Genomic DNA, 14,465 nt, shown 5'->3' with positions numbered 1-14,465 from the left:
GTATGATGGTAGATGGTATGATGGTAGATGGTATGATGATAGATGGTATGATGATAGATAGTAGATGGTATGATGGTATGATGGTAGATGGTATGATGGTAGATGGTATGATGGTAGATGGTATGATGGTATGATGGTAGATGATATGATGGTAGATGGTATGATGGTATATGGTATGATGGTATGATGGCGGATGGTAGATGGTAGATGTTATGATGGTAGATGGTATTATAGTAGATGGTATGATGGTAGATGGTATAATGGTAGATGGTAGATGGTATGGTGGTATGATGGTAGATGGTGTGCTGGTAGATGGTATGATAGTATGAAGGTATGATGGTATGATGGTGGATGGTATGATGGAATGATGGTATGATGGTAGATGGTATAATGGTAGATGGTATAATGGCAGATGGTAGATGGTATGATGGTATGATGGTAGATGGTGAGATGGTAGATGGTATGATGGTATGATGGTATGATGGTGGATGGTATGATGGTAGATGGTAGATGGTGTGATGGTATGATGGTAGATGATATGATGGTAGTTGGTAGATGGTATGATGGTATGATGGTAGATTGTATGATGGTAGACTGTATATACAAGTTTGGAGAGAATGACAGCAAGAAATGTGTGCAGAAGAGAAGTTCAGAAGTTATGATGGTGGACTGTATGGGTGAAAAAGAAATGTGGAGGATATGACCCTGGGTAGAATGTATAGGAGATGAGTGAAAGGAGTATGGCAGAAAGCAGTAGGTGCAGGAAAAGTATTGAACAGTGTACCAAAGTAGGTAGTATAGGCAGAAGTGTGGATGACCTGATTTATTAAATCTCTCAAAGACTGGAGAAAATAGACTATCATGGATGAACCTGGGTAATCAAGTCTTTATGCAGATCTGTAGTCTATGAGAGCATTACCAAATCAGGTCCAGTGTGTGCAGACAAAGAGTGCAGATTGACTGTCTGCTGCCATACCATGTAGAGAAATAGTGTGGGGGGAATGACAGTAGGAATTCAGTGCAGGTTAGAGTAGGATTGTAGTTTGAAAGGTCTGCTAGCCATTATCTTATTCAATTGAGCTTCACACAGAACAGAAAAGGAGAGCAGACATGGAGATGAAATACTTACTAAGGGTGTAGAGCTGAGTTTTCACTTCTTGACAATGCACAAAGGGTGCACTTCTCTTATGGGAAGTATATAGGAAGTATTGATGTGATATATATTGCAGCTGGAATGGATACTAGGAAGTAAGATATATGTGTTCTGTGGGAATTATACAAGGCAATGACTCTTGGGTTGATGTTGGGTGTTTATAGAAGCAGACTTACTACAACAAAGTTAAAGGAAATTTAGGATTAATTTTATATAGAATGATCAAATTAATTTAAAAGATCCAAAAACCTTTTTAAAAAGATAAGTTAAGAATTTATATAATTTATCCTACACATGCAAATACAACCACAATAAAAAATGATTCAACCAATTTATTGTAGTTAGCCGTATCTCTTCAGTTTTCATGATCGCTTACAATTATTTTCTCTTTGGTGCATTTTGTGAGAACTAATAAAGGTTTGTATTTAAATTACATTTCCTAACTGGCTCATGGATTTTAAGGCACAATGATCCCTTCATTAAATCTTTTTAACACACCACACAACTATAACATTATAATGTAATTAATTATTAAAACTGACTAAATTGTCATTTTTTTCTGTGATTTGGAGCTTCTTATGGACCTTTCTTGTTCAGACAGCTCCATGGTTTATATAGAAATGATTTTGACATCTATTTCTGTACTCATACTTCTATTTTGATCTTATTTAGCTTCCTCTCATATGCCATGCCATAGCTTTCTAATCAAGACGGAAACTGGAGGCCTCTCTGCTGATATATCTGAGCCATGAAGACCCCCAGGTAAAGCATCGGGGCCTGATGGACTTCCACTCCTGGGTAAATCAGGGGATAAAAGACACAATCTTTGCCACAGTCATTTCTTTTTACAATGTGCTAAAAAACATGATTTTAAGTGTAGACATCCAACTAGCCTCTCCCCCAACAAAAATGGGAAATAGCTTTTTTAATTCATTAGATACAAATTAAAAATGCTCCATGAAAAATAAAAACGTGCATTCCCGACGTGGTGCTTACCTCCACCACCTTCAAGCACTCTAATAATTCCATAGCCCTTCCTGCAGTGTTGGATCTGTTTGAGCGGTGGTTCAATCTGTTGACCATTTTTTACCATTTTCACCACCAACTTAAGCATTCCAAGAGTGACTATCTAACACTCCCTGAATTGTCAAATGGTGAATTTAATTTATATATCTCATTAAGAAATTGATGGCATGGATCACTGGAGTTTAAGTGTGAACCCTTTTCTTTGCAGGAGATTCTTTTCTTACCTTTTAATACAATTGGTGTTAAAACCTAGACAAAAAAAGATGTAAAACAAATGAAAAAGTCTTATTTGCACTAGAATATATAAAAACTGACTTCCACTTTTTCATCCCTTCCTCTACTAACATAATTGATTTCCTGACAAAATGATTCTGTACTTCTGGAGCTGAGATAGGGAGAGCTATGGCTCTCATTCACTATTATGCCCTGTTGTTTATATGACCCTCCTTGGCTAGTCAATGACCATTCAACCAAAAAGAGAAGACACAGCAGTAATCAAGGCTTTCATCATTATAGAAGTGATCTGAGTTGTACTATTCACCAGTAATAAACTATATCCCAATTTTATATATGAACATGGAGGGATGGTAGAGCCTAATATTTTGTTTTATTATTAGTTTATGGCAGCTGGAGTTGTCTTTTAAGTAAGTTTATATATGTAAGGAACTTACCCGCCCTGCAAGCCTGCGGTGTCCCTGGGGTTCCCAGCCACAGAGGGAGACCCCTCAGTAGCATGCAGCATAACCAAGGCTGCTCCTCTGCTCACAGCTTGTCTGTCTCTGCAGGCGGAGGGATCCGCCCTGGACTAATTACTGATCAGCCAGGCAGCAGCCCTTGCATCCCTTTGAATGTGGTTCCTGCTCCCAGCACTGTGCAAGTGCAAAGTAGTGCACGTCCTAGGGGTACTGTGGGAAGAGGTGCGCGTGTTACCATGCGTCCCTCTTGTACCCCCCGAGGGTGTGGCACTCGGCTGCTTCGCCCCAGGGCGGGACATAGTTAGTTTGAATTCCCTTCGGCCAATCAGCTGCAGGGGATTTACTCAGTCTCCCATCAGACAGTGCCAGGTGGCGCAAGGTGATTGGTCATCCTGGCTATTTAAGGAGAGCCTGTCCATGACGCCATTGCCGGCTATAGCCTCTGTTAACACAGTGTGCTTGGGTGTGTCTCTATGTGGTTTAAAGTTTATCTGTTTGTCATTACCTTAGTGACCTGGTCTGAAACTCACCTTGCTTGAACTCTGCCAGCCCTGACCTCGGATTGTTACTGACCATTCTGCTTGCTGCCTGCCCTGACCTCGGATTGTTCTTGACCTGCATTTGCCTTATCCTCCTGTACTTCGCTTTATTGGACTTAACCCTTGCTGTGCTGTATGATATTGAATAAAGCCTGATTTAAGGGTATCTGGAGTTGGTCGTGGTTTGTGTGCCCAGGCGCATTACAATATACATTTTGCCATAAAATTTACTAAAATCCAATTTTACTTTTTTCAAATGTAAAAAAACTAAATCTACAATGAACTAATTATTTTTATTGTTTAAGATATGTATAGCTCATAATATCAATTGGCACATTTGAGACTAATTAAACAATAATTTAAGCCTCTAGAAGAATTGTAACTGTATAAATAAGACGTGGTGTTATTACACGATAATATGATGATACAGAGAAATCAGACTCGTCAACAAATAGAACTGCGAGAATGATGGAGATGATTACTAATGTAGGTCTTATTATTGGTTTCTCACTGGAGTAATGAAGTAAAGGATTTTGTTTTCCTTCTCTTCATGTTTTTGTTCATTTAGGTGTATGCAAAAATCCAAGGTTAAGTAAATTTGGCATCATGCTTCACTGTAAGCAGGAGTTACTGCCATTTTGTCTACCTTCCATAGAAGTCAGAAATATAAGCAGACCTGGTATGTAGCCTAGCAGACGTTTACAACAGGATGTGTCGTGCTGTGATGGTATTACCGTGATCACTGCGTGCAAAAGAGACGCACAAAAACATTTTGCTTAAACAAACTGAATGTCAGTCATACTATAAATGATTTAGGACAAAAAAGTTTGCTTGCACAGTTAGTACCATTGCTAACATTATGATTTGAATTGTTCCATTTTTAAAATATTTTTTGCTTTTTTGTACTTTTTATGTTTTCACATATTTTATGCTGTTATTTAGGCATAACTACAAGGAAATATAAAACATGGGAACAATTTTTTACATTTTTTCTACATTTTATATTTTTACCTGTGTCATTTACAGTCTGTTAGAATATTTATTACATACAGTATGTAGCGTTCATTATCATCTCATTGCCACTTGTATATTGATACTGACAAGGCAATAAATGTTTTCTTATGTGTTTACATTCCACCAGCTGAGACTATCTTTATGAAAGGGATCTTTGGAGGTGCCTAAACGATAGGGATATTTTAAAATCTTTGCATTTCTTTATTGAGCAGAAACAAATACAGTATAAAAACCCAGTTTCTCCACAGAGGATTGCTTGTTGAAACAAGATATTTGTTAGACTCCTGATTCTAAGCAGAATTTATAATTTCAAATCTCAACACATTTCGCTTTAGCTTCTTCAGGAGAGTTCATACCAAACAGTCTATGGGTGAAAAAGTGGGGAACCAGGCACAAATAGGGTTCTTGTACTTTAGGCAACAATGGGAAGTTTTGGGGTACCTGACACTGTGCCAAACAGGTAGTGGTTCTGTTGTGCTTTGGTGACATTTGTAAGAATGTTTAGGGAAAAAATTGGGGCCCTTGGTGTACTTTTTGAGCACTTCCCCATTTCTTTGAAATATATCCAAATGTGAGGAGTCATTTGAACCAGATGACTAATAAAATGGAATATTTGCTCCAAGTCTACTAGGATTGTCCCAACGATAGGCAAAGCTAGTTTATCCAGCTGGTTTGGACTACTGGGAATGGCCTTTCAGCATGTGGCCAACACTGCCACTTAATTTGCTGGTCTTGCCACCAAGTTAGTATCTAATTGCAGTCTTTTGGATTATCCTTAAGATTTTGAAATTTGGTGATCAGTTTTTGTTTCTTGCAGTATATTACAAACTCTGAATATTGCTCGTCGTTCCCAACTTTTTTGCCAATAGACTGCTGTTTGTTGTTTTTTCTCCTGAAGAAGCTAAGGTGAGACATGTCGAGAGTTGGCATGGTCAGAAGTCTAATACCTTGTTCTGGTCTGTCTGTTTTGACCTTATTTGTTTATGTATGGTTGACAGCCATGAGTGCAATTTACAACAAGCAATTCTCCGAAGAGGAACTATGTTTTTGAATGAATTTGTGTTTGTTCAATAAATAAATGTTGTTTAAATGTTCTTAATGTTGAGGTACATCAAAAGTCTTGTTTATAAAGACCTTCTCTGTATATTACTTCAAACAAGGGATGCCGTATATTTATATGATGTGATAGGTCTATGATGAGTGTCACATTCCCCCAGTGGTTGAACTTCTACAAAAATGAATACACCTCTACTTTTTTCAATTAGACAAAATTTGACATCATTTAATGTCACATTATTAGGTTTTCAGGGTTCTCATCTTTTTCAAATGTTCTGTTTTACTTTCTTTCTTTTAATATACTGTGCTACAATGTGTGGGAACCTCCTGATCATTTTATTGGTGTCTTCCAACAAGAACCTCCACACTCCCATGTACTTCTTCCTCACCCAACTCTCCATCTCAGACATTCTGCTGAGTTCAGATATCGTACCCAACTTGCTCCATGTTCTACTCCATAGTCCTATTGCCATGTCCTTCTCTAGCTGCATAACACAATTATTTTTTTTTATAATGGCAGAAGGTTTTGAATGTTTTCTCCTGACAATCATGTCCTATGATCGATATATTGCTATCTGTAACCCCTTACAGTACAACACCATAATGAAGCATGAAACCTGCATAAAACTAGTTCTTCTTTCCTGGTCACTGATCTTTTTGCCATCATTAGTTGAAGTCCTAACAGTGTATAATTTATGGTTCTGTGAACAAAATATTATTGACCATTTTTTCTGTGATATGGAACCTCTCCTGGACCTTTCTTGTTCAGACACCTCTATCGTTCACATAGAAATGTTTGTTGCTTGTTTTCCATTAGCTATATTTCCATTCAGTTTTATCATTGCATCTTACATTTGTATCATTTACAATATTTTAATAATTCAATCAACGACCAGCAGACAAAAAGCCTTTTCTACTTGTATTTCCCACCTGACCGTGGTGTCCATTTTTTTTGGAACGCTATTTTTTACTTACATTGTTCTTACAAAAGTACAATTGTTTACACTGGGTAAAATATTATCAGTGTTCTATACTGTAGTAATTCCATTATTAAATCCAGTTATCTATAGCTTGAGAAATAAAGACATCAAGACAGCCTTAAATAAATCTGCTCACAATGTCCTTCTGAGTTTTCTACACTTCAGGTGAAAAAATAACAATACTTAGCTTGGTCCCATAATTTTGATAACCTAAAAAGTACATAGAAATCTCTTTACTGGGATGCTTTATGATCTTACCAGTTATCTTCCGAATTAAAAAAATATTTTGGGGTGCATGGTTTTGTGCATGGTCGGATAAAGAGCTTTTGAGCACAGCACTCGCTCGAGCGCTGTTTCCACCAGCCCGTGGGAGCACTGGCAGCTCCCAGAACAATGATCTTTGCTGGTTTTTCGTACTGGCGGGCTCTTCCGGGAAGCATGCAGGAGGACACAGGACAGCCAAGATGGTGGTGGCCCCACCACAGGATGCGGCTGCAATCCCTTCCACTATGGGTTTCCCTGACACTAAAGCAGGACTCACATGCATCAAGCTCAGCATCCTCACAGCCTGCCCCCAAGCAGACATCGATAGCTTATTCACACAATGGAGCCCCACCATGATTTATTGCAGCCCTGAAGTAAGCACTGGTGCACAGGTGAGCCCTTCTGCCTCCAAATATTCTCAATTAGAGATTTGCCTGAATCAGTGGAAACCACTCGGCAAATGCAGCCAATCTTACTCTACTCCAAAGGCCTAAAAACGATCATATCGATACTGATCACATACACCGCTCTCTAGGCCCAAGGAATTCAGATCCTTGCCACCCATGCTATGTAATTTGCTGGCTACATGCTTTTGAGCTGGAGAAAGATACTATGATGGATGCCTGCACTCAGGGTGAAGTGTTTTTTTCTTCTTCAGGATCTCTATCGCCGTACCTTGGCAATGAAACAATCTCTTAAACCACTTTTGGAGGAATTACGCTCTCACTACATTTATTATTGATGGCGTTTTCAATTTTTAGTCTGCAACCCTTCAACACCTGGGGGATCTTCGGTCTCTCTTGGATGCCTTTGACCTGCTGCAGATCTCCCTACCAGAATGGCCCGGATCTCCTGAACTCCTAAACCTACCTTCTGAAGATCAATAGTAACCTTTTATCAAGAAACGTCTCCACTAACGGTCATCTTTATCACCCAAGCCTACTGGCAAACATTTCCCATTCAGGGTTGTGTATTGTGTAAATTTTGGCTTATGCTATGTATTGGAGACTTCTATGTGTCTCTCTTGGACCATTGCCCAAACAAATGCTTATATACAGTATGTGCTTTAATAGATTGCTGGAATATTGAATATGTTATTGATTTTATTAATACTGGTTTTGGGAATTGCTATCTGTTCACCTGTTTACAGATCTGAATGTTATTGTTGCATTTAGATAACACATTGACATATGCTGGTTTTGATAATGTCTCACCTAATATTAAAGGCATATCCCTGGGGGTGTCTATGGTGTCCACTTTAAAAAAAGATAAGCCCCCACTCCTGTGTAAACGTTGTTCTTCTGACTCCAAGCCAAAGGGAGTACACTGATTGTGACCTCTATCCTTTGGACTCAAACTCAAAGAAAAATTTGCTGACGAGGAGAGCAGGTATCTCTGTATCAGAGTAGAAATAGGTGGAGCCCCGTTAAATATGGCTACGGTATAAATGCCTCTCACCAAATAGGCTTCCTTTCTGGAAGGCGTTCTAGAACATTTAGGGTATGCTTATATGGGCCTACCTCACTCGATCTGGTATGCCAACCTTCTCACCTGAAGCCGTAAACTCCCTAGAAAGCTCTATCACAGATTTGGAAGTTCAAAGGGCTCTCTTATTGACCCCCATGAGTAAGGCACCAGGTCCTGATTATTCCAGTTGAACTTTGGGTTATCCTTCATGTGTCTAAAGGAGCCCAACCCGCAGACAGTGACATATAATGAGCATTATCCAGACACACAATCCTCATTTATACTTTTACAACCTGGTAACCTTTTAGCAACCTTATTTTTATTTAACAAAAAATCAGAGTAGATGGCTGAGAAACTTTTTTGTTCCTATGATCATTTGGATCTGGCTTGACCAATTACAAGGAAACCATATTACAACCTAATATATCAAGTTCATGTACAGAGTTCAAATACAGACAGAACAACCAGCTTTATATGTATCTATTACAGTGTTTCTCAGCATTTTAACATGAGGGAACCCCCTAAAATACCTTTCTGGTCTACAGGGAACCCTAGCTATAATTACCGTATCCTGGAACATTTTCCTCTCCTTATAACTAATTGATCTAAATTTTTTTTTACAAATTGAAATTCTGCTGTAAATATTTTGAAAATGTACTGACCAGGACCATTTTGGATCAATACTACACACCTCTCCTCTGAGTCAACTACTGTAAATGTTACCATTTTTATTTTTATATATTCATTGAAGCTTTTAGATATGGATTTCCCTTTTTAGAATTTACTTAAATATTTTCCTAGTCCTCAATACCCATATTCCAATGTCACCCAAAATTTTAAGTATATCTTCAAGTAAGTTAGTCTATACTATATAACATTTTCATATAATACACTCCTTCCATACTTATCTTTAGATAATTTGCAATTATATTCAATATACTAATTCAGGTATATTTTTATACTTTTATGTACTTACTTAAGCTAATTTTCATAAAACATTTGGTACCAATATTCATCCACTTTTTAAATATACATATGTCAATTCCTATAAATTATTATAGTTGTATAAATGCCATTAATATGTGTTCTTCTGTAAATATGCTTCTTTTATCTATATATCCTATGTTCAAATATTGTTCTTATGTCTTACTAATTATTTGCTATTGTATTATATTATATGTTCAGTTAGGTCTCTATTCTTCCCCGAAGAAGCCATACAGCAAAACTCATCGGTAAAAGAGACCGCCATAATTTCCTCAAGTTTCAGCAATCCCTTAAATGGTTATCACACATCCAAATTGTGATTTTGTTCATATCTCTGTATATGTGTATACTGATTGTTAGCTCAGTTGAGCTCGGTTTAGCTTAGAATGTTAAAATCATGCAGTTTTTGAGTAAATGGTTATAGTTGCCAAAAAGACATTCTCTCTTTTTTCCTGCTTATTTAGATTAATTTAGTGAGCAGCAGAAAGAATGCAAGAACTCTTACATTGCTGGCCATTGGGAAGAATGTCACCCTTACAGCCAAAAACATCATTGGTATATGTTAAACTGACCTGAGAGTCACAAATTGCTCATTATTCAAGGAACCCCTAGCAATCTCTAAGGGAACCCTGGTTGAGACACACTGCTCTAATATGTATGATAATATAAACTGTACATCATGCAAACTGCAAAGTGGAATCAGATAATACAAAAAAAAAAGGTTGACACTGAGGTTACATCAAGTCAGAAAAAAAAATTGGTATTAAGTAATAAAGTAACTCTACATTTCCCGTCCCCGTTGCTGTTCTCCAGCTTCTTCAACTACTAGACTAGCTGAGAAGCCTCCTGAATTCTTAGATACATCTAGTAGTGTTGGATTTGGTTGAGCGCTCTTTTGTCACCACCATATCCTAAATAAGGACTTGGCAGATGAAACCAAAGCATTTCAAGGGGGACCCTGTAACATTCCTTAAATTTTCAAATGATGAAGATTTCAGACCATCAAGACAATGATGGCCTGGATCACCGCAGGTAAAAGCATGAACCAGGAGATTCTTTTCTTAACCTTTATTAAAATTTGTTCCAAAACAAAAAAAAAGTGTTTAACAATTTAAAAAAGTCTTAAATGACAAGTCCAGCCAAAAAATTCTGTTAGCACTAAAATAAAAAACTGACTTCCACTTTTGTCCTCCCCATTCACTAATACCATATTTGTTTTCCTGATAAGACAACTCTGTACTTCTGTATCTGGGATGGGGAGAGTTATGGTTCTCATTCACCAATACACCCTGTTGTTTGTATCCCCCTCCCGTTATCTCCTTGGCCACTCATCGGTCTCTAAAGTACTCCATGATTGCCGAAAAGAGAAGGCTCAGTAGTAATCAAAAGCTGGGTTTCTCACTATCATAGAAGTAATCAGAGCTGTACGGTTCACCAGTAATAAACTAGATTTCTATTTTTTATCCAGGAACATTGGCCCTGATTTATTAAAGCTCCTTATCCAGATATATTCCAGGTGATCTCACTGATGAAATTGTATCATCTCCATGCCTTAGGAGGCATTTTTTTTTTGTTTTATTAATGGTTTATGGCATCTGAAGATGTCTTTTAATTAATTTAAATAAATAATGCCATAAAATGTACCGAAGACCTATACAATTTTCTGTTAATCTAATGTAAAAAAAATTAAGACTACAATCATCTAATTATTTTTGTTATGTAGGATATTTATATCAATTTGCACATTTGAGACTCCTAATTAAACATCCCTTTGAGCCTCTAGAATAGGAATTATTATAAAAATTGTACTTATAAATACTGCTTGTGGTGTTATATACCTTTACAACGCAATTATCAGGATACATCAGACACCTCATTAGTAAGGCATCCAAGAATAATGCAAACGATTACTAACGTACGTATCATATTTTGCTTCTTAATGTAATGCAGAACTGAATCACACAAAGCAAACTTTTTTTGTACTTTTTTTTTGTACAAGTTTTTGCAAGGTTCAGTAAATTTGGCATTATGTCTCACTGTAAGCAGTAGCCATGGCCTTTGATGTTGTCAACCTTCCATACAAGTCAGAAATGTAAGCAGACCTGAGAGGACGACCCAACAGACATTTACAATATGATGTGCCATGCTATAACGTTATTACCATGATAACTACGTGCAACAGAGACACAAAAACACCTTGCTTAAAAAAATTGAATGTCAATTTGATATTAAAATGGGTTTATTACCATTGCTAACATTATGATTTGGAATGTCCAATTTTTAGTTATTTTTATGCATTTATGTACTTTTTTGTGTTTTTACTTACTTTTAGACATTTATGCACTTCTTATGCCTTTATTTAAACATAACTACAAGCCAATAAAAAGTATGAGAACCATTTTATACATGTTTACATACATTTTTTTCTGTGTTATTTACAAACTGTTAAAATATTTATTACATTCAGTATTTTGTAGAGTTCATTATCATTGCCATTTGTATATGGATACTGACAAGGCAATAAATATCTTCTCATGTGTCCTCATTCCACCAGTTGGGACCGTCTTTCTGAACTTTTGAGGGACTTTTGAGATGCCTAAACAATAAGAACATTTAAAAATCTTTACAACATTTCTTTATTGAGCAGAAACAAATACAGTATAAAAACTAGTTGCTCCACGGGTTATGATTGACAGCACTTACAGTTGTCAATCATACATATTTGAGGTCTAAAAAGACAGACCAGAAAAGTTAGACTTCTGATCCTAAGCTGAATTTATGATCTCAAATCTCAACACGTTTCACTTTAGTTTCTTCAGGAGAGTTCAAACCAAACGGTCTATGTGTAAAAAAGTAGGGAACCAGACACGAATATCCAGAGTTCTTATCATACTTGAAGAAACAATGGGAAGTCTTGGGGAAACTGACACTGTGCCAGACTTAGTTACTGGTTCTTCTGTACGTGCACAACATTTATTTGGTGTGTCTTTTCGGCACTGCTCCATTTTTTTTTAAATAAATCTAATTGAAGAATTAATTGAAACAGATGACGAATAAGAGAAACTATCTGATTTATTCTCATCTACCCTTCCAGGGATACTTGCTCTAAGTTTACCAGGTTTGCTTCTTTATCAGGCTGGTTTGTACTACTGGGAATGGCCTTTCACCATGTGGCCAACCCTGCCAAAAAAATTGCTGGTCTTGCATTTGGTTAATATCTGGTTGCAATCTTTTAGATTATTGTGTGTTAGCTTATTGTGTCAAACTGTTTGAAATTCTGTGATCAAGACTTTCTTTTGTTTCTTGCAGTATAATAGGAACTTGCTCTCTACTTTTTTGCCAATAGAATACTGTTTGTTACTGTCCTGAAGAAGCGAGAAGGTGAGACATTTGGAGAGTTAAGATGCTCAGAAGTCTAATATCTTGTTCTATCTGTCTGTTTAGACCTAGTTTCCTTATGAATGATTTTCAGCTATGAGTGCCATGTCCAACAGGCAATCCCCTGAAGAGAACTAGTTGTATTTGTGCTTGTTCAATAAAGAAATGTTGTTTTAAAAAGTTCCTATTGTTTAGGTACCTCACACGTCTCATTTATTAGGACCTTCACATTGTATGATTTCACATAAAGTAGATGGGTCTATGATGAGTGTCACATTTCACCAGTGGTAGAACTTTTGCAAAAATTAATAAACCTCTCCTTTTTTTCTACCGTTTAGACATTTGACAGCAATCTTACTGTAATCACCAATGTCACATTATTGGGATTTCAGGGATCTCATCTCTTTCGAATATTCTGTTTTACTTTCTTTCTTCTTATATATTGTGTGACAATATGTGGAAACCTCCTGATCATTTTATTGGTGTCCTACAGCAAAAACCTCCACACTCCCATGTACTTCTTCCTCACCCAACTCTCCGCATCAGACATTCTATTGAATTCAGATATCGTACCCAACTTGCTCCATGTTCTACTCCATAGTTCTATTGCCATGTCCTTTTCCAGCTGCATAACACAATTATTTTTCTTTATACTGGCAGAAGATTTTGAGTGTTTTCTCCTTACTGCCATGTCCTATGATCGATATATTGCTATTTGTAACCCTTTACAATACAGCACCATAATGAAACATGAAACTTGCATAAAACTAGTTCTTCTTTCCTGGTCACTAAGCTTTTTGCCATCATTGGTTGAAGCCCTAACAGTGTATAATTTATGGTTCTGTGGGCCAAACGTTATTGACCATTTCTTCTGTGATATGGAACCTCTCCTGGACCTTTCTTGTTCAGACACCTCTATCGTTCACCTAGAAATGTTTGTTTCTTCTTTTCCATTAGCCATATTTCCATTCAGTTTTATCATTGTGTCTTACATTTGTATTATTTACAATATTCTAAAAATTCAATCAACTACCAGCAGACAAAAAGCCTTTTCTACTTGTATTTCCCACCTGACCGTGGTGTCCATTTTTTTTGGAACATTATTTTTTACTTACATTGTTCTTTCAAAAATACAATTGGTTAACCTGGGTAAAATTTTATCAGTGTTCTATACTGTAGTAATTCCATTATTAAATCCAATTATTTATAGCTTGAGAAATAAAGACATCAAGACAGCCTTAAAGAAATCTGCTCATGTTCTTCAGGTGAAAAGCAACATTTAGCATCGTCCCAGAATATTAACCACATAAAAATACATAAATATCTATTTACTGGGATGGTTTATGATCCTACCAGTTATCTTCTGAACCAAAATATTTAATCATTTTACAAATCTCTTTTCATTTTAATCTCTGAAGTGGAATTTTAGTGTATCTGAAACCAATAATAAATAAGTGATACACAGCAGCCTACCAGTCCTGAGATGCAATGGCTGGATAAGTTTTATTTCTTAAAGGCTTTCTTCTTCTTTTCTCTCGGAAAGACAAGACTTATAAACCTATTTGTGGGTTTAAATGGTTCTAAATTAAAAGGATAAAAGAGTCAGGGCTGTGTAGGGTGGTTTAACATAGGGAACCTCCTTGAATAACTTTCAGGTCTTCGGGGAACTCCTTCTATAATTAATATATCCACAGCTCCCAGTATATTATTGTGGTGGTCAGTAAGAAGAATGCTTCTTACATTGCTGGCCATTGGGAAGAATGTCACCCTTACAGACAGCCAAAAACATCATTGGTATTAGTTTAACTGACCTGAGAGCCACAAATTTCTCATTGCTCAGGAAACCCCCAGTACCCTCTGGAGGAAAGACTGCTCTAATATGGAACATAATACATATTGTAATTCATAC

General features: G+C 36.8%; 2 protein-coding genes across 2 annotated transcripts; both read left to right on the top strand.

Moving 5' to 3' along the window:
* The first annotated feature begins 5,663 nt into the window (after positions 1-5,663).
* On the top strand, positions 5,664-6,632 carry LOC140322158 (olfactory receptor 5G9-like). The gene has a single exon (XM_072398770.1). The coding sequence runs from the start codon at positions 5,664-5,666 to the stop codon at positions 6,630-6,632; it is 969 nt and encodes a 322-aa protein (XP_072254871.1).
* Positions 6,633-6,927: 295 nt separating this feature from the next.
* On the top strand, positions 6,928-13,839 carry LOC140322156 (olfactory receptor 5G9-like). Its single transcript, XM_072398769.1, has 2 exons — positions 6,928-7,119; positions 12,895-13,839. Exons 1-2 carry the CDS (start codon positions 6,928-6,930, stop codon positions 13,837-13,839), a joined length of 1,137 nt encoding a protein of 378 aa, XP_072254870.1.
* The last annotated feature ends 626 nt before the right edge of the window (positions 13,840-14,465 follow it).

The sequence above is a fragment of the Pyxicephalus adspersus genome, chromosome 2 (genome assembly GCF_032062135.1).
Source record: "Pyxicephalus adspersus chromosome 2, UCB_Pads_2.0, whole genome shotgun sequence".
NCBI lineage: Eukaryota > Metazoa > Chordata > Amphibia > Anura > Pyxicephalidae > Pyxicephalus > Pyxicephalus adspersus.
The sequence above is the reverse complement of the archived record's forward strand: the minus strand, read 5'-3'. Positions and strand labels throughout refer to the sequence as shown.